Below are 19,960 nucleotides of genomic sequence, written 5' to 3'. Positions count from 1 at the left end.
TTCCAAAATTTTAATATGTGTTCCAAAATCGAATTTCTACCTCTCATAAGTCTCTTTGGCACTTAAGTTTTAGGCGATTTAGAGTGATTTTTAACATGTTTTAACAAAACTTAGTTACAATTATTTTTTTTTTATTTTACCATCTTGCAAGTATCTTGCAACCCCTCCTAAGTCATTTGGTGTGTTTATATGCATATTTAATAAGTCTATTAGGCCCTTATATTTTATCACGTATGCATCTTATTGTAGCCTTAGATGAATCTAGGTCGTAATTCTCGTATATTATTTCTAAAAAAGAAACATCATGCTGCAATGATGGATAAAAGATCAAGAGAAAAATACTATTTGGAGTTCGATTACTTAGCATGTTGATACGATTAACTTATCAAATCATGACCCATATTATAATTTCAATACAAAAACAAGTAGGCCATCAGTACACTCTTTTAAAAGAAGAACAAGTATAAATTATTAGTTTAATATGTCAAAAAAGATACAAACAAAGATGCTAATGTTTTCAAAATAATTTATCACAAAAAGAGATCGGAAGCAGTCAGCCAAAAGACAAGTGAAAATGTAGACTAAAAGTGCTTCTTGTAGTGCTGAGTGTAAAATGTAAACCCTTGTTTTGCTTTACTTTGAGCCATTTCATCTCCATGTGACGTTAACCTATTTAAAATTATAATTCCTCCTCCCCACCTTTTTGCATTGACCAAGCTTCTCCACAGCAACCTGCCTTAACCCTCTCGGATTTAACTGCTTTTTTCACTGTAAGAATAATACGATAGAATAATAATTATCCCTAACAAATCAAAACTATCGCCACTAACAAAGGGAACAAGGTGAAAAGGCAAGCCAAGTCATATGCAAAGATTTCCCACTTTGACATTTGCATGCATGAGTGGTATATAATTCCGTACAGAAGTGTAAAAGTATTTCAGTCAAGGAAAAATATGAAAAGAAATATGCAATTGAACAAAAATGTCCATTGAAAAATTTAAGCCGTTGAATCCTACAAAAAAAAAAATGCAAAAAGGCAATAAATGAAGGGGAGGAAAAAGAGATAGAGACACGGTAGAGAATGATGAAAAGGAAAAAATTGTCTTTACCTTTGTGAGAAAAGAATGATTTGATGGATGAAAAAAATAAGAATGTCATGGAAGGGAAGGAAGGGATGAAAGAAAGAACGAGAGAGAAGAAGGGAAGGGAAGGGAAGGGAAGGGAAGGGAATTCAGACAATTCACCCTCAATTTGTACTAAAAATCACAAGCCGAAAATGAGAAGAATAGTAAAATGTTGATTTTAAAGGTTTGTTTAATTCAAGGGCAATATAGACTTTTCTTAACACAATTTTTTTTGTGAAAAAGTCTTTATACCCTTAAAAATTATTCATTTTTGGTGATTTCCCTTCGCGTCTTCCGTTCGTCTCCCTTGCCATTCGTTCGTCTTCCTCCTTCCGTTCGTCAGGTGACTCAGCTCAGATTTCCTTCCGTCTTCTGTTCACGCCCATTCTCCGTTGGTCGGCCATTCTTCGTTCGCTTTGTTGTTGTTTGTGGGTATTTTTCGATCTCTTTGCTTTGTTGTCTGTGGGTATTTTTCGATCTCTTTGCTTTGTTTTCTGCGGGTTTTTTAACTTCTTTATTCTTTATTTTTTGAATCTTACAAGTCGCGGTCGTTAATTCCATAAGCTTACTAGTCGTTCGTTTACAAGTTGGCGTTGCTGATTGCTTCTGATTTCATTCGTCGTTCATCTTCTTAAATCTCTATTGGGTTTCCTTCACTCAGGTAAATGGCTGTTTTTTTGTGAGAACTTAAGGTAGAGTTTCTATGTTTCTGTTATGGTGGAATGGATATATTTCTGTGTTTGTGAATGGGGATATTTCTGTTATATTGCTATGCGTATATTTCTGTTATATTGCTTTGTGTATGCTTAGAAACAGAATGAGAATCATGAGACTTAATTTAGTAGTTTTTGTTATGGTGATAAAATAACTACATGAACTTGTTTAATTTTCTTTACCATGGCTATGTGCACATGGACTTGTCTATGTTTGGTTACGGGATTTTATTGTTTAATTTTATTTTCACAGGATGACTTTATTTCCTGTAGACGAGACTTCAAAACAAAGTTGTTCTAGTCTAGTGATAGGAAAAAGGAAAAAAAAAAAAAGACAGGGAAAATTAATCTTCTTGTTGATGCAGTTAGTCAGAATGGCATGCTCGCTAAGTCTAATTGACATTTAAGCAAAAATCCTGGCTAGAACTGCATTACACATCATGCCACATATTATACAAATTTAGTGTGACTTAAGTGTTTACATTGGTCACTCTAATTTAATATACTTTCATGCTACTGATACAGAACTATACGTGCCCATATAATGGTTGGACGATGGTGTGTGGGAAGATGACAAACTTTTCTTTTGAATATTAAACCGACTTTAGGTATTGAAAATTTTAACGGGGGTAGTTGCTTTGATTGTTTTTGGATAATTCGTTCCTTTTTTCTAATTTAGGTTACATTTATATCTTGTTTGTTGAATTCTTATTTAATTTTCTCTTTTTTATGGCTTCATTTCAGTGGTATGGCTGATGATAAAGTTGACATTATTAGGCCCTTAGTAGAAGCAAGTACAAACAGTTTTAAAATAGAAAAGGGGGATAGACTCATATTAAGGGGTCTAAAGTTTCACGGTTATCATGGAGTACATCTCCGAGAAAAGGAAACAGGGCAAACTTTTTTGGTGGATGTGGATGCTTGGTTGGATCTCCGGGCAGCTGGAAAATCTGACAACTTGAGTGATACTGTAAGCTATACAGCAATTTATCGGTAAGTATCTTTATTTAAGGCTCTTTCGTTATGGTTTCTTATGTGATAATCGGATTAATTTCTATTACTAGGTCTGCTATCTGCATCATGGATGTTATTTTTAGTTTTTTAAGTTCCAGTTGATGTTACAATTATTTGATCATTACTCTTTCTTGTTTGTCAATGAAAGCGTACAAAGTACAACAATTATTCGATCATTGTTGTATTCTAGAATTCTGGCTTTTTGAAGTAAAGGTCCAATATTTTCTCTGTTTTACTTGTTCCATTCGACTAAAGTTAGTTTTTTGTCAAAAACAAAAGTGACTTTTGTGAAAACGATTGTACATGATTTGTGAAGACGATTGAGGGATTGGGGGATTTTTGAACGTTTTCTTATCTTTCATGGGTAGTTTGGGTTCTATGTGTTAACATTGCCAATTTAAGGATGTTGAACTGGTTAAGTCATAGATCCTATCATCTACCAACAATTTATGAATTTAAATACTGACCCATGAAAAATATTGTGTTAATGCTTTCTTGGTTATTTGTAGTCAATGTCATGCTTCACTTTTCAAAACAAAAACTTGTCCAATCTAGTGGACAATGAACTTCAACCGATATATTATTATGTGTAGTGTTTCTGAGAGGCTTTTAATATTCGACAGCATAGCAAAAGAAGTTATGACTGGACCATCACATGATCTTCTGGAATCAGCTGCAGAGGAAATTTCTTCAAAAATCATGATTCAGTACGACCGAGTAACTGCAGTTCGAGTAAAAGTTGCTAAGCCCGATGTTGTCGTTGGTGGACCCATTGACTACTTAGGTGTTGAAATTTATAGAAGTAGAGATAGAGATATGCCATTGCCAATTTAACGTGCTTGTTGGTTCAAGCTAATGCTGTACTTGCTTAATGTTTTGAAGAAAGGCTGTGTAAATTGTTATCTGAACTGATTTTTTAAACTGGGTCTTTATTGCTTATAAGAAAATTAGTGAACTTATCATTGATCATTAAGCTCTACATGGGTTTTGCCTCTAAATGTCAATATATTCCATTTTTGGTTTAAAAAATGTTTTGTTTTGTTTGACTAAATTGTAAAAAGATACCTCACTTTGTATATGTTTAATTCCAAAACTATTCTTCAACTTCAAAAAGTTTCATCACCACCCCTGAACTTTAGAAAGAAAAAAAAACTTTGAACAAATGGCCAAAACGAAAAACTTTTTTTAAAAAAATGGCCGCAAACATGATCATCAGTACACCGTAAAACCTCAAATATGTGAGGTTCGATGCTTCTGCAGCGTTGGGTATCTTGTTTATGTTGAGAATTCTTATAATCTTTTTCCTGAACGATTTGTAATTATCTTGATTTTCCATTTTATTGCTCCTAATTTCTACCTTCTAAGAAATGTTTCTTCTTCCTCCTGATTTCGCTGGAAAAAATCAGGAGTCACTCATGGTTTTTAAAGAACTTGCCATGGGAACTAATAGGAGTATTCCAAAAAACTATTCTACTACAAGATGGAAAATCCAGCCTTCTTTCAATCAACTCTAGAAGAAATTATGGGGATCACCATTCAAAAAAGAAGCATTGAAGGTTGAAGGGCTTCGTAGCGTTGCCTCACAACATTTAAACTTGTTTTGGAAGACTAAGTGAAAATAGATACGTAGAATGTATTGAATAGGTACATGACTTGGATGAAAGTGAAACACGTATGAGGGAATTTCATCTAGAAAAACTTTGAATGATCTCTCCATCAAAGAAGGTTTACCATGGTAGAATAAGTTTTCTTTTTCTCTTTTTGAAAAGGGAGAGAATAAGATGTGTTCTTGTGGCAACGGAGGAGAAGGAAGGAAAAAATTGTTTATATTATATGAAAAGAACCAAATTAATTAGAAAACTAATCCACTTCTCACAATTAATACAAATAAAAACCCAATAATTCCTTAATCAACAATTAATTATATGTCAAAACAAGTAATTACTATTTGTAATTTGTATTGAAATGATAAAAATGCTGCTAAACTAAAGTACTGAAAAAGTATTATAAGAAGATGACATAATTGACCTTAGATAAAATCCGTCAATTTAGTTAGTTAAATCTTAATATGGTGTAATAGTGTGAAAGGTTAATGCTGTCGTCAAAGTAACTATAGAACTAATAGAAAAGTGTACTAAAATAACCAAATATATTAGGGGAAGCCTAAAATTAAATACAAATGCAATTAAGAAAATGTAAAATAAATTATATATATCGCACAAGAAAAACAAACAACTTTTTTTAGTTCAACCATTCAAAAACTTGTGGATCAAACCACTCCCTCACACACACATGAACAAAAGAATTCAAATTGAATGTTGGTTCAGTTCAGGTTGAACTAGATTTCATCGATAATATTATCAAACTGAACCAAATTGAATTGGATTGGTTCGGTTTAGTTTGGTTCAAGGATAACTAGTTAAGTTAAAGAGGGACATTTTATTCGTTTTTATGAATATATATACTATATTTTTTATTTAATATAGCAATGATAGGAAGATAAAAGATAATAATTTACCATTATAACTCTATATTAATTTTTATTTGTATTTATCACTAATAGATGTAATAAATATGACATAGGTCCATCAATGAACCTATTTAATAGGCATTTGCATTCTAATTGTTAGCAATTGCTTATTTACATTTCTATGTTGCCTCACTCTTGTATGTTGTGTTTCTTCATTAATTGCATTTTGTCTACTTGCTATGATTTTCAATTTTTTTGTTGCAACATAACATTGCCACCATCACCCACGATGTTTCTATAATGCTTTGCATATAGTGTCGTGTAGAAACCTAATATTCTAATATTTGAATTGTCACACTCAATCTCAAATTTTTCTATCAAACTATAATCAACGAGTTGCTATTACAATAAATTCCAAACATTCATGCACTTGGCATCTATCTTTCAACATGGAATATCAAATTTATTTCCCTCTTCAATAAAAGTGAAAGTAATGAATATTCGTAGTGTTATTGGAATTTACGTTGATTTATAAAATTTCGTGAACTATTTATAATTTTTTTTAATATAACTGAAGAATTTGTTCCTCGTTCCTTTAAAATTGAAATATTCGTAGATGTGGAGAAAACTAAATATACTCTTTGACCTAAACTATTTATAAAATATGAAAGGGTTACATATTAAAAGTAAATAAATGGTTACACCTAATCAATCAAAGACGAACTTTATATTGAAGAAACAAACAAACAAATGGTGTCCATAATAAAAGAAAGCCAAAGGAATACAAATGGCATTTCTTGAGAGGCGGGTTGGAGAATGAACACCTTTGTGGTTGGAGAATGAACAAATTTTCATGGCTTTCCTCCTCGTTTGAGCATCAATTTTCAATTGTTATTTAATATTGATTTGCTTCACCATTATCTGGGTTTTGGTTTTTAAGATCCTCTCCCTGAGTGGGGGAGAAATTTTGGCTCTTCTCTTCTCTTCTCTTCTCTCGAAGCAACTAGAAATCCTTGCCTTCTTCCTATTTCAGATTCCATATCAATTTCCACTTTTAAATCTGTAGATTTCTTCCATTTTCATACAATTTTCTTGCGGATTTCTAGTTCTTGAATTTTATCCAATAATGGCGGCTTGTTTTAGTTTCTCTTCTACCATGGATTCCTGTTTCCGTTACTCGTTTTCTAGGGCTGGCCTCAAATCCATCACCACCGATCTTGGCGATGGAACGATCATTCACTGTTGGGCGCCGAAATTTAGAAGAGAGACAAAACCTAATTTGCTTCTCCTTCATGGATTTGGAGCCAACGCAATGTGGCAATGGAATGAATTCATAGCGCCATTGATTCGGTTTTTTAATGTTTACGTTCCTGACCTAATTTTCTTTGGCAATTCTTACACGACTCGTCCGGAGAGGTCTGAGTCGTTTCAAGCTCGTTGTATGATGCGTTTAATGGATTCGTTTGGTGTTCAGAAGGTGAATGTCGTTGGAATTAGCTACGGTGGATTTGTATCGTATAGTATGGCTGTTCAATTTCCTGAGCGATTGGAGAAATTGGTGTTGTGTTGTGCTGGAGTTTGCTTGGAAGAGAAAGATATGGCGGACGGAATGTTCGTCGTGAAGAACGTCGATGAGGCGGCTAGTATTCTACTGCCTCAAACGCCGGCGAAGCTCAAGGAACTCCTCCGACTCACCTTCGTCAAGCCTGCTCGGATTTTGCCAACTTGTATAATCGACGATTTCATCGATGTGAGTGATTCTTGTGGCTCTGAATCTTTTTCTTGTTTAATCCTTAGGATTTCTGTCCGTTTGTCAAATTGATGACATTATTCAAGAACGACGATCGTAGTTTATTCAAACTTGGGAATGATTTTACACTTGAAAAACTAGCTCACAAAATGGAATTAAATCCATTAACAATGCAGTTTCCTAACACTTATCCATTGAATTTCAAATCGATAACTGTTTTTATTCAGTTTCATATGCAAAAATCCGTGTGTTCTACATATTTTAGGTGGATTGGATTGCTAATAATTTTATTTATGATCTTGCAATTGGGTATCTGATTATAGGTGATGTGCACAGAGTACAAGCAAGAAAAAGAAGAGTTGATTAAAGAAATACTCAAGGACAGGAACTTAGCAAATCTTCCTAAGATCGATAAGGTTTGAATATATATATATACTCTTTTGTAGCTTCTTTGTTTGTCAAAAGTATTTCAGTTTAAAAATGCTTTGTAATGTTTTTCTTAATTCAAAAGCAAAATTTTTAGAATCTATGGGTAAACAATTCAAAACTTTGCTTTTCTTTTTTTATAAATATTTGAATTGATTTGTATAATTGAAAATACCTTTTCTACTTTTCGAAAAATTAAATTTGGACAATCAAGGTCTCGGCTTCCGTAACATCGAAAGTAAATATATTCTGTCTAAAATTTTTACTATGATAAGAATCTAGGTAGAATATTTGAATTTTTAGTTCAGCTTGAAAACAAAATTAATTTTCTTTTTCAATTCATGAGGCCTTAGTTATCAACTTTCTATTTCAACTTTGAAATCAAATAAATGCGGCCATCTTTTAACTTTAATTTTAAAAACTTTGACAATGTTAATCTTGCTTATTATTGTTTGATTATAATAACTATAAATTATTTTTGTTTGAGTTATAACTATATATGTTTGAATGGTAAATTATTTTAGGTTGAGAACGAAATAGTAATTATTGTAACAAATAATAAAAGATGATGAATATAATAGTAAGAAATTGGAGATTTAGAAATAGTGTTGTTGTAACGAATGGGAGAATAGATTATAGTATTTAAAGTAAATAATCCTAACCTCAAAAAAAACTCCAGATAGTTTATATTATTATATGTCAAAATGCTCTCAAAATGTAGACTAACAAAAGTGGTGTTTACTAGTTGGATTTTAAAAATCAAATACCAAACAAAACGAGAAGTAATTCAATTCAAACTATTATTTTTCTAAAAAAAAGACTGAAATACCTTCTAATCTGTAAACATATATTGTTATTTTAAAAGGTAAATTGGATCTCTAGTAAAGTAAAATAGATAATTTGATTTAGTTATAATGTTTACATTAATACTTCTTCGAAATTGCGATTGCAGACAACGTTGATAGTATGGGGAGAACAGGATCGAGTATTTCCTTTGGAGTTGGCACATAGATTAAAAAGGTATTTCCATTCCAAATTTATAGCTTAGGATTCGTTTGTTTAAAATAAAAGTTAGAAATGGATGATTTGAGAATTAGAAATTTGTTAGTAAAAGATATCACTCATTGATGGTTAGGAATGAAAACAATCAACTAAACTCGTAAAAGGAAATTAGACCTGTTCTATTTTCTGTTTTAGTTTTTTAGTTTCTGAAAATTAAACTTATAAACTATTCGAGTCACATTTAAGTTTTATAAATCATTATAAGTGAGAAAACTATGGATAGAAATTCATTTTGATTAATCTAAAATTTTATTATATTTTATAAATATTTACTATATACGAGAATCTTCGTTAAACAAACTAGTTTTCAAAAACGTTTTTTTCTCCTAGACTTGATTAAGAATTCAAAGTTTTTTCTCAAATAATTACATAATATTAAAAGCAGAAAATCAAAAAAAACAAAATTGTTATCAAATGAAACCTTAAATTTTTTTTGTTCTAAAGTATGAAAATGGAAGGATTTGGATGTTTGACCATGTTAAGTCGATCTCTAAAATAGTAACCCTTAAATTTAGATGATGGGATGAATTATATAACCCAAAATTTGAAGAAGAAATGAAAGAATTAGACAAAGAATAATTGATTGAAGGATGGAATGAATGATGCAGGCACTTGGGGGGAAATGCAGAATTAGTAGTTGTAAAAGAAGCAGGACATGCCATCAATGCAGAGAAGCCAAAAGAAATGTATAAACACATCAAAGCATTTCTCACCACTCACCCTGACCTAAACCCTTCAACAAACTCTTCTCTTTGTAGTAGCTTTTGATCATTTATTATGTTTATTATACTTTCACTTCCTAAATCCCATCTCTATGTTAATATATATACACATTACTCATAACTTATTCCCTAAATCTTGACTGTATAGTTTTACTTTTTTAAAATAGCTATCCTTAATCAAAATTTGTTTTCTTTTACCTCTATTTAGGGTTTGTTCACTAGTGATTTTAATATTGTTTAGATCATCTTACTTGTGTTTAAAATTACTTTTGAACATTTTTTTAGTAGTTTGAAATCAATTGAGTAAGTGATTAAATATGCTTAGGTGCTCTTCGAATATCACCTAATTTTGTTCACTCTATCAAATTGGACAATCAAATTATACCTTGCGATAAATTCTTCTTATTTGTCTAACTAAATATTTTATTGTCTATTTGTGATGAATGATGAAAATGGATACATAAAAATGAGTGGATGCACTCGAGTATTACCCTTAATTTTATTACAATAAAAAAATGATTTTGAAACATTGAAGATATGTCTAGAAGTGATTGATTATTTGAAAATCACTCACGAACATAAATTGATAATTAAATATTTTAAAGGTTTGAATGTTTAAGAAAGCTACAGTTTAGACTATATATTTACATGTATGATAATAATCTTTTTTTTAGTTTCATTTTTTGAAATTAGTTCTATTCTGAAAACAAATATACAAATTTGAAAACTGTTTGTCTAATTTTCAAGACAATAGTAAAAGTAGAGAAGAGATATTTCAATATGGGAGTAATGTTTATCAACATAATTTTCAAAAACACAATTGTTATAAAAAAGGGAAATTAGTCTTTATACCACGAAAAGTAAAACAATTTAACCTCTACAATGAAAAATTTCATAAGTCAATCATTGTAATTTAATAATACACTAGATTTATCAATTTGCATATGCATGACATTCCATTAAAACTCAATACCATTTGTAACAATAGCATTTTACGACCTATTAAACAAATGTTTATGAATTCGAAAGAACTCCAATAAGTGGTACGTATATCTTTGGCGACCACGTATTTATTGGGGGCAAACCGTTCCGAGCAACTCCTCAAGCTCACTACTTATCTCAATGTCGTCTTCTTTCAATCTCTTTCGCATATCGGGGGCCAATTTTCCTGCCGCTACATAAGTCTTGAGCAACAGATGGTATCCACTTGCGTCTAGACACTTAAGTCTCTTTAAAATCCTAGCAAAATCTTCAGCACCCTCAACATCTTTCTCTTCCTCAAAGTAATTTAGAAAAGCAGTTGTCGTTGCTAGTGATGGATGCCATTCCTTCTCCTTGCTTTCAGATAAAGCTGATTCCAAATGACTGAATGCTGAATCCACTTGCTTCAACTTCAAGAAGTAAACCATGAACATTTCTCGGGCCCTAGAGAAAGGTCCTTTACTTCTCTTAGTGGCATCCTCAAAGATCATTGCAGCATCTTCGTACATGTCCTGTTGTAGGTAAGCCCCGATGATATCATTAACTATCCGCAAATCGAAGTTGCGACAATTTGATTCCCATTCTTTATAAGTTCTTTTAAGACCCTCAATATCCTTTAGTTTTCTTAGGGCCTGAAGCATGACGAGATAGCTTATATTAGTCATCGTTGAATAAACTGATTTCAGTGCATTCCATATCCTATTCACCTCACTCAGATTGGAAGTCGACGCATAGAGGCTTATCAAGCAATGGTATACAAGACGATCGTTCTTATCGGATTTCATCTCTTCCTCTAACTTTTTAAGAGCTAATTCAGCTTTCTCAAACTGCCCTGCCTTGACATAGAAAGAAGCCAAATTCGAATATGTCGTCCAATCAAATTTGTTTCTGTCTTCCATTTTCATCTCCTCAAGAATTTCTTCAACTTTTCCAATGTCATTCAAGGAAGCACAACTGTTCATCCACACATTGTATGTGAACGTAGTAAGATAAAAGCCTCTCTGCTTCATCTCACCTATTAGAGGAGGTACTTTCTCGGGGTGATCCATTCTCATGTACATGGTCATAAGATTGTTAAAGGACAAACTAGTAGAAATCTTCAACTCATCCATCTTCTTAAAAAGAGTCAAAGCCTTTTCCTCCATCATTTCCTTGCAATAGCAGTTCAAAAGGGCTCCATAAGTACATCGATTCTTCGCAGATGGTGGAAGATCATAGAAATATTTCTCCGCAGCAGTTACTCCATTAACTTTTGATATAAGATCTAAACGCAGGGCATAGTCAGTGAATGAATAGTTAATTTTTCTTGTCTCCATCCATTCCATTATCTGCAACCGAAGCAAAGGTATTGAGTTAGGGATGACCAAGTCTATTGTAGCTCTAACGCACTGGTCACGTCTATAGCGATCTTCATTTCTCTCACACTTTGCTTTTGCTGTTCTTTCACCATTTTCGGTGGAGGAGAGAAAAATGAAAATTGCCACAGGCAAGGCCATCAATTTAGGCGCTATCATAAACCACGGAAGTGAAAGCAAAAGGTTTGTTTTCATTGGAGAAGGTAGTTCATTGATCACTTAAGGGGCTGAAGATGGGTCATCCCAATAAAAATCTCAACAAAATAGCAAGGAAAAATTCAACCAACAATTGACAGAAGGCAACAGAAAATGAAGAAACATGGAAAGAAGCAGTAATTTTATGCATTTATGTTTCTCACACCAATTTCAGCGAACAAACCTCGTGCAATTAAATCTGATAGCATCTCATCAGTGGCAACTTCATTAACATAACTTCTAGAGAAAGAACAAACCTGAAGACAATGGTGATATCTACGATACTTCCGGAGCTCCTTTATGCATTTTTCGAGTTCATATTTTTTGACGATATTTCCCTCCATGATGAACTGGTTTATTGTCTTCGCCACGCTACCGCCAGTAGCACCCAGGGCCGACAACCTCGGGTAGAGCCCCCGTTGATTATTCGCAGGACTGCGCATCAACTCGTTCAATGAAGTACAGAGCTGCCGGAAACCTGCCGGCGCCCTTGAGATTAAACTCCGACGATTCATTTCTCTCGAAAATCACTTCTCCTCCTGAGCCTTGAGAGCGTTATACGGCCCCGAGGTTTTGTTAGGGTCTAACCAAGAATCCGCTCTTCGTTTGGAATCTAATAAATAAAAGAAATTATTTACAAAAATTTATCACACTTATCTTTCAATTTTTCTATTTACAAATTAAAAGGAATTTTCAATATTTAAAAAATAATTAGCGATAGTTATTTAGTTTTTAAAAATTAAATATCTTTATGTCATTTCAGATAGTGAAGAAATAAATTTGAGGATTATAATTAACAAAAGCAAATCATAAACAAAAAAATAGAAAATGGAGGATGTGAGATTGAAAGGAAAAAGATGAAAATAGTTATGAATCAATCGTATTTATTTTTCACGTACATATCTAATTTTATTGGTATAAGCACATATAAACTTTTGTAAATATAAACTCACCTTCTTGTTTTGAATTAAATTTCAAATTAAAATAAAATAAAAACGTTAAGAGTTTGAGATTATAATTAAAATTTAGCCAATTTTAAAGTAAACAATTTTTTTTAATAATTTAAAGTCTATTTAAATTAACTCTTTAAAAAGGTAGTTTTTTTAAATGTCATTTTATTTAAATCTTTTAATGAGAATTATTTAAAATAAAATTTCAAAGTATCGCAAGAAAATCTATTTTAAAGAGTTATCAAATATTTCAACTTCTTTTTAACTTTCTTTCGATAAATCATCCATAAATAATTAAATTTGTTTTCCCCTATAATGGAAGAGCCTTGAAAAGTTTAATAAATCAGTGAGTTGAGTTAGTGGGAAAATGTTAAATTGCCATTAATGTTTGATTTTAGGTTAAAATTAGTACTTTTTTTAAGAAATTATTCACTTGGACACCCTTACTTTTGAGTTATGTCATAACTTATAACACTTTCATACGATAGAAATAAGATGAGACATTTATTTTCAGAGATTACTTACTCTACATTTGGATGGTTGAATGAAAGGTGTAAAAAATGTTTTTGATGCTCGAGATTTCAAAGCACTAATTCAACCTTAGGTCTATTATTTTTTTCAATTATATATATGTACTTATGTGAACAAATTTAAGTATATACATACAAAAAAAGATAAAAAAAAATATGACATATCAATGATTTGTACTTATCACAAGATTTCTCCTATCAATCTCATGTCCTCAGCTATTTATTCATTTCTTCATTCTTCGTAATTTTAAACACCTCTTGTTTGATTAGACTTTTTTATAATTGTTTATAGATAAAAAATAAATATTTCTCTAAAATAGATTACTTTATAAATGAATTTTTAAAAAATACATTATTTTAATTTACCAAACACTACCATTTTTGACAAAATTAAACACTATAAAATCTCAACCAAACACACCCTAACTGAATTCAAACATTCCTTCATAAGAATAACAAAAATCAACACTAATAGTTACTAAAATTTTGATTTATAATCAACAACGATTGAATTTTCAAAAAAGAAATTAAAATTACTTCACTTTATCATTCAATGATGCAACAGAAACAATCCTAAACCTCCATTTTTAAGTACAACCAAAACCATCATCTCATAGCAGTTGAATCGTCGTTATGATAAAAAGAACACCCGGGTCTAAAATTTTATCTTTTTTTTTTTTGTGTGAATAGTTTTTGTTTTTCCACATTCTTACTACAATTTGGATTTCATTAGTATTGATAGAATTTGTATAAAAAACATGACAAGATGGGCATAGGTCAATTGAGCTTAAGAGTATCTTCGACCAAGAGGTCAAGGTTTAAATATCATGCCCTACATAAGTGGAACTTCGGAGGAAAATAATCCTCTATCAATATGAAAAGCACAAGATAATAAGATGTGGTGTACAGTAACACCTAAGAAACCCCAGATATCGAGAAGTCTGTCCAGCAAACCAAATCTACTCACCAACGGCAACGAAAGGAAGTCCCCTGATGAAGAATATGTAAATCAATGATTAGTGTTTGCTTTGATGGAAAATTATTGAGTTAAAACTATGATGACTCCATCCTCAACCTTAAATATATAGTTGGAATTTGAAAGCCCTTTATTAGTTATAAGATACAAATTTGAAATACGTTGTCGTTTTTCTGGAAAACTACTGCCCACAATGTGGTAATCTCCTATAATAATTTCTTATGCCACCCCACAAGACATTGAAAATAAAAAATGAACAAACTAATCACCATTGTCAATCTTAGAACTCAATAATGCAGAAAGAAAATGAAAGATTTGAGATAATTATATGTTACGGACTTTCACTGGGGCAAACAAAACAAGACACGATGATGTTACAATTTTATGGAGTAGAAATCTAGCGAGACATATGATGCAACTTATGATCTTTGAGTGCAGGCTTTATGAAGAAGTGTTTACCACTTACCAGCCACCATGTCTTGAGAAATAGTCATTATCAAGTGAAATAGCAAGAGCAACAGCTACGGCTCTTTCTGAAAGAGTAAGGTGCCGGGCGACTTCCAGCTCTTGAACCTATCACCATGAACAGCACACAATATTGAAAAAGTAATTTATATGAAAACTAAAATCATGTTAACATCAATCAAATAATATTACTTCTCTAGCAGCACCAGTCCTTGAGACCGGGTCAGAAGCACCAAAACGAATGACATACTGACCGGCATCAGTAAAGATCTGCATCATAGTTTAGACAACAAAAACCAATAAATATATACCCTGTGGAACTAATTTCATCGACTATAAAGAGATAATTGAGTAAAAAAGTTTACAAGAAATGATAACATGTAGACAAGAAGAACTGAAGATGCAAATCACGTCGGCGTGAGTTTTGGCGCCCATGACATAAAATTAAGGCAACGACAAAAAATTAATCATATATGAAAAAAGGTAACGACTTGATAACCAGATTCCACAAAAAATCAATATCCCGGCAAGTTGGACAGTTATATAGACAAGCAATCTGGCAGACCCACAAGTATTTGACTGTATTTCAAAAAACTTCGATATGAAATCCAGAAACAATCAAAGGCTAAATATTTAATTGTATTGAGGGGAAAAAATTCTTGATTTTGGAGATCCATGAGGCACTCAAGTCTTGATTTATATTCTCGATCTAATTGAGTCCTAATGAATTGAATTCTTACTTCTTCCCTATCAACTATCGTGTTAGGCTGTAGTGGAACAACTTTTGTTAGGGGGTGGCAACGGACTTGGATCATATTCCTTGGAGTTGTCCTTTTGTTAATTTGATTTAGGCATTTTTGAAGACCTTTGGTGAGAGATTGGACGAAGCAGAGAGTCCTACATGATGGAAGGGTACTCTTTCATACCTTTTTTCATGATAACAATCTGGTTAAAAATAAATAGAAGAATTTCATATGAGTTTGACAGCTCGTGTGAGATATGGTCCATTGCCAGAATCAATGTGTCTCTTGGGGAATCTTTAACTAGAATTTTTTTTCCATGTAATTATCCTTTAGACTCCAATCCCCCTTTTTTTCTTTTGTACGGCTTGTGTAGGTGCTAGAGTAGAGGTTCCTTGAAGAATATCCTATTAAAATAAGAGAGAATGGCAAAAGGCTCAGGGTCATGGCAGATTTGGAAGCACTGCTACTGAGAAGCTGAGGGAAGAAGTTTATGAAAATCTCTTCATTTCCACAATTTACATTTCACTAAACAGAAAATGCTCGTTGGTATGAAATACTGGTTTTTATCCTAAAGCTATTGCATGAAGGGAAAAGAAATTACCTCAAAGCCAAAACCTCTCCAGTCACGATCCACCTCAGCAAGCACTTTTCCATCAATGTCCTTTAATGTAAAGGTCCAACTCCAAAATCCAGGATTTTCAACAACTGCGAACTGCTTGTTCCTGAAAGTTACAATTTAAGTTTGACAAGTCACAACTAAAACTGTTTCATACAAAATTGGCAGTTGATTCCATCATGACTTCGTATAGTTAAATGCAAATAAGATAACCATAAACATGATAGAGAAAAGCAAATAGTGCATCAAGGATGACACACTGATATCATGTATATTATTTCAATTATAAAACCTACTCAAAAGTAAATTATTCTTGTGTTTTGTTGAACTGGCATAGTTATTTTTCAGTATAATTTGATTCGAATTTGTTGTATTTAAAATTACCACAGGGAAAAAATCAATGAAACAACAATAACAAATAAATCTTCACAAACTTTTTCTAAAACTTATTAACAATCCAAAACAGTTTTAAAAGGTTATATCATAACAATTTTTAGAATATATACCCAAACAGCCTCTTACTGTCTCCAATAGATAGATGAGCAAAAGGATGTATTATGACCCTAGAACACCATAACAGGAACAATAGAAATTTAACCCTCAAACACAAACAATTATGCAATGTGACTGCCAAACCGTGGTGGCCCCCCTTCTAAACCTTTGGATGTAGAGTCAAACTATAACTACATTGTGCCAACTTCCTCGAATAATTACTCAACAAACACGTGCATGCCTAAACAAGGTTTCAATCAGCATCAGTTTGATGCAATAATATGAATCAATATAGATAGTTTGTGCTAAACTTACCCAAGGTACAGATCATACACCCTCCTCCAAAGATGCCACCGTCTATGGACCACACCAATTTCCTAGAGTTGTTTTTCTAATGTGAAAACATGTCCAGAGTGCCACAAGGTAAAAGAGTTTCTTTGTGAATGCACTAAAAAAATAACTGAACCATCATACCTTACCATCAACTTCAGCATATATAGAACTGGTTATCCACCAAAAGGGCCGCCGAACCTAAGAGTATACATTAATCTGAAAGTCATATTTGATTGTTGCTTGAAAAGGAAAAGGAAAACATTAAAATGCTTACCCTGAAAAGTTCATTACCCATTGCATCCGTAATATATGCCACAAAAGGGCGCCTTAGACGAAGCAACTGCAAGAAAATGAATCAACCAGGATTTGAAGTTTTAGTCTAATATTTTCACATCAGAATTGTCATAGTTACTGTAGTTAAGTTGGTCATTGTAATGTAAAAGGTTTTAAGTTATATTATACCTGTCTAGCAATGATGCTACTTTGCTCCCGAATTAACCCAACTGGCTATTACACAAAATTGCAGTATGTAAAGTCAAAGAAGAATATGGTAAACATAAAAGTAGGGAAAAGGAAAACAATAAGAGTGACTAAAAGACGAAAATGGATACTTACTGACTGGGGATAGCAGACGTCAACTATAGCATAACGATTTTCCTGCATTTCTCAAATTAAAGTGGTGATATAGCATAACCTAGGATTTAAAATGAAAGAAACAGGAATACGAGCAAGAATTTGATGATAAACAAGCAAAAGATTTGTAACGCTATTAAAGTGTTAGTGACTACTTATTGAAGGTTTCTTTCTTCAAACATCACAAGAAGCAGTCAAGTTCTTAACACTTCCATAAACATAATTTGATCCATAACATTCCACCACAATTGCTCAAAACGTGTAGATAGAATGTATAAATAAACCAATTAGAACCTAGCAGCAAAAGACGAAGGGGGAGGGGTTGCCAATATACCATTAAATGAAAAAAGTGTGTTAGATCATCGACATGGTTTTTCCTAAAAAAAAGGTAAGTTAAAAGGCTAGAAACACAATTCAATAAAAGGATCTATCAAATTACATAAGCACTCTTTGCATTCTTAAGATGATGCTAGGAGTTTGGTTGATAAGGGCCTTAATTGTGTCATTCTAATCCTTCATAATTTTCAAGGTATACTAAATAGGTGGACACTGTAAACACCGTGACATAGAAATCTGCACATGAATAACTAACCAGGAGAAAACAAGTGATGGAAAAGAGTTACCTGCTCAAACCCAAAAACCAGATTTGCCCACTCTATATCCCTGGTAATGAGTAAATTAGATCTAGCAAGAAGAGGTGCAACTCGGACCTAAAGTATGGAGATATGAAGGAAACACTCACGTCAGTGTAATTCAGTGGGAATATGGCAGAAGAAGCAAGCATTTTACTATAAAATTCACACGAAGATAAGAACACAAGCGATTATGGGTCATGAGGTAAGCATAAGCGATTGTCATGCTTGGAACCCCAATACTAACTGTACTCTGCTCATCAGAAATTTGACGTCATCTTGATTCAAGGTGTAATATTGTTTTTTACCATAAGCCATGGTGGACAATATTAATACTAAATCTCAACTAATCCACTCCCTCAACTGGAATCTCAATGCGGAAAGAAGTATTGTTCTTAGTCTTAGCACAAAGAAGTGAAGTTCAAGAGAGTATACAGCAGAGCAATGAATTATGATTTACTTGACTAAAACTCAAATGTCTAGCTCTTCACTCATTTTCAGAGCGAGAAATAGAACAGCCTTCAACTGAAAACGAGATTACACCGAAACAAAGCTGTTTAGCAAGACAACTAAACCTAGAGTAATTACAGTACAGGACATCAGAAGATACAACAAAACAAACAAACTACATCATTCATATAATGAAATGAGCCAAACAGGAATGCCAATGAAAAATTAGTGATGAAATTAAAACTAATGAGGAACGAGAACAGATATTGCTGTTTCATTGTTATGAACGGAAAATAACAAAGCAAAGACTCAAAGCACAAGCATATAACTTAAAATCTAAGCTAACCTCTTCGGGAGAATGTGGCTCTAGAAAACCAGAGACAGATTGACTTGGAGGTGGTTGCTTCCACGGTTTCCCTTCTACAAAAGTAGCATCCAATGTGGGTTTCCCAAACGGCGTGCGATCATACTGACCAATCCGATTCTGTGTTCCATTTCGATCATAATTACCAATCCGATGTCGTTTCCGTTTCTCTCTACTACCTTCCAGCTTCCTATCTGCTTCCCATAGCTTCGCCAGGAAGCTCCTATCTATGAGCGGACTATCATCACTCTGAATCCTTCTTCCGAAATGACGATACCCAGGCGCAATCCTGTGCACTGGCCAAAGCGAGGTTCTAGCACAACGATCTTCTCCGATGCATTTGCGAACAGTGTTTGACCAAAAACGCGAACTCCTAGTCCAGTTCATCTAGGATTGCATACACAAAATCTAGAGCAGAATGAAACTTGAATTGTATTGTGAAAAAGAGAAATCAAAATTTGCTGTATGCATTAGAATGGTTGAAAGTTTCTATAATTTTGAAGATGAGCTGAATACCGAGCTTCATTTTGACGGGGGGACTAGAGAGGGAGAACTTGAGTGAATGTGCCGTACGAAAAACAAATGAAAAAGGGAAGAAAGAAAAAAAGGGAAGAAGTAAGAGAGCTTTGTCACGAGAATTAGAAATGGATATTTGTTTAAATTGACAAAATTATTAAAAAGAATATTACAAAATATATCACAATTTCATAATCTATCAAACATTGTATTTGTGTATATATATATATATGTATGTATGTATATTTCTCATCTCAGAGTGTATTTGGCTCGAAAAGTAGATAGTAGATATGAAATTCCGCTCCTTGTTTTACTAAAGGGTTGTAGGTTTCACTACAAAAAAATACATCAATTTTACCATCTTTTGCCTTCATCTCGATAAAAATAGTTATATTTCGTTCACATAAAACTAACGAAACCAATAATTTACAAATTGAATTTTAGCAAT

The 19,960-nt window shown here is 32.7% G+C and overlaps 4 protein-coding genes across 8 annotated transcripts; 2 read left to right on the top strand and 2 right to left on the bottom strand.

Moving 5' to 3' along the window:
- Positions 1-1,388: 1,388 nt before the first annotated feature.
- On the top strand, positions 1,389-3,830 carry LOC101220531 (dihydroneopterin aldolase 2). Of its 4 annotated transcripts, none has more exons than XM_031883714.1 (5): positions 1,389-1,552; positions 1,667-1,785; positions 2,363-2,445; positions 2,582-2,830; positions 3,475-3,830. In XM_031883714.1, the coding sequence occupies exons 4-5, from the start codon at positions 2,586-2,588 to the stop codon at positions 3,683-3,685; spliced, it is 456 nt and encodes a 151-aa protein (XP_031739574.1). In that variant the 5' UTR covers positions 1,389-1,552; positions 1,667-1,785; positions 2,363-2,445; positions 2,582-2,585; the 3' UTR covers positions 3,686-3,830. The 4 variants fall into 4 exon arrangements, with proteins under 4 accessions (XP_031739574.1, XP_011653111.1, XP_004146881.1 ...); XM_011654809.2 differs by having other exon boundaries at positions 1,389-1,556; XM_004146833.3 differs by lacking the exon at positions 2,363-2,445 and having other exon boundaries at positions 1,389-1,556.
- Positions 3,831-6,080: 2,250 nt separating this feature from the next.
- On the top strand, positions 6,081-9,484 carry LOC101220773 (monoacylglycerol lipase ABHD6). Its single transcript, XM_004146834.3, has 4 exons — positions 6,081-7,071; positions 7,395-7,487; positions 8,450-8,517; positions 9,168-9,484. Exons 1-4 carry the CDS (start codon positions 6,448-6,450, stop codon positions 9,325-9,327), a joined length of 945 nt encoding a protein of 314 aa, XP_004146882.1. The 5' UTR covers positions 6,081-6,447; the 3' UTR covers positions 9,328-9,484.
- A 624-nt stretch (positions 9,485-10,108) lies between these two features.
- Positions 10,109-12,411, bottom strand: LOC101221007 (pentatricopeptide repeat-containing protein At1g02370, mitochondrial). Its single transcript, XM_004146835.3, has 2 exons — positions 12,070-12,411; positions 10,109-11,590 (listed from the first exon to the last, which is right to left on the bottom strand). Exons 1-2 carry the CDS (start codon positions 12,325-12,327, stop codon positions 10,352-10,354), a joined length of 1,497 nt encoding a protein of 498 aa, XP_004146883.2. The 5' UTR covers positions 12,328-12,411; the 3' UTR covers positions 10,109-10,351.
- Positions 12,412-13,946: 1,535 nt separating this feature from the next.
- On the bottom strand, positions 13,947-19,611 carry LOC101221242 (altered inheritance rate of mitochondria protein 25). Of its 2 annotated transcripts, none has more exons than XM_031884825.1 (11): positions 18,979-19,611; positions 18,174-18,260; positions 17,533-17,574; positions 17,380-17,424; positions 17,192-17,257; positions 17,059-17,115; positions 16,900-16,961; positions 16,078-16,198; positions 14,926-15,003; positions 14,728-14,841; positions 13,947-14,282 (listed from the first exon to the last, which is right to left on the bottom strand). In XM_031884825.1, exons 1-10 carry the CDS (start codon positions 19,381-19,383, stop codon positions 14,731-14,733), a joined length of 1,074 nt encoding a protein of 357 aa, XP_031740685.1. In that variant the 5' UTR covers positions 19,384-19,611; the 3' UTR covers positions 13,947-14,282; positions 14,728-14,730. The 2 variants fall into 2 exon arrangements, with proteins under 2 accessions (XP_031740685.1, XP_004146884.1); XM_004146836.3 differs by having other exon boundaries at positions 14,735-14,841; positions 18,979-19,609.
- Positions 19,612-19,960: the final 349 nt, after the last annotated feature.

This window comes from Cucumis sativus, chromosome 4, assembly GCF_000004075.3.
Source record: "Cucumis sativus cultivar 9930 chromosome 4, Cucumber_9930_V3, whole genome shotgun sequence".
Lineage (NCBI taxonomy): Eukaryota > Viridiplantae > Streptophyta > Magnoliopsida > Cucurbitales > Cucurbitaceae > Cucumis > Cucumis sativus.
Note: the sequence above shows the minus strand (reverse complement) of the source record. Positions and strands in the feature narration are given on the sequence as shown.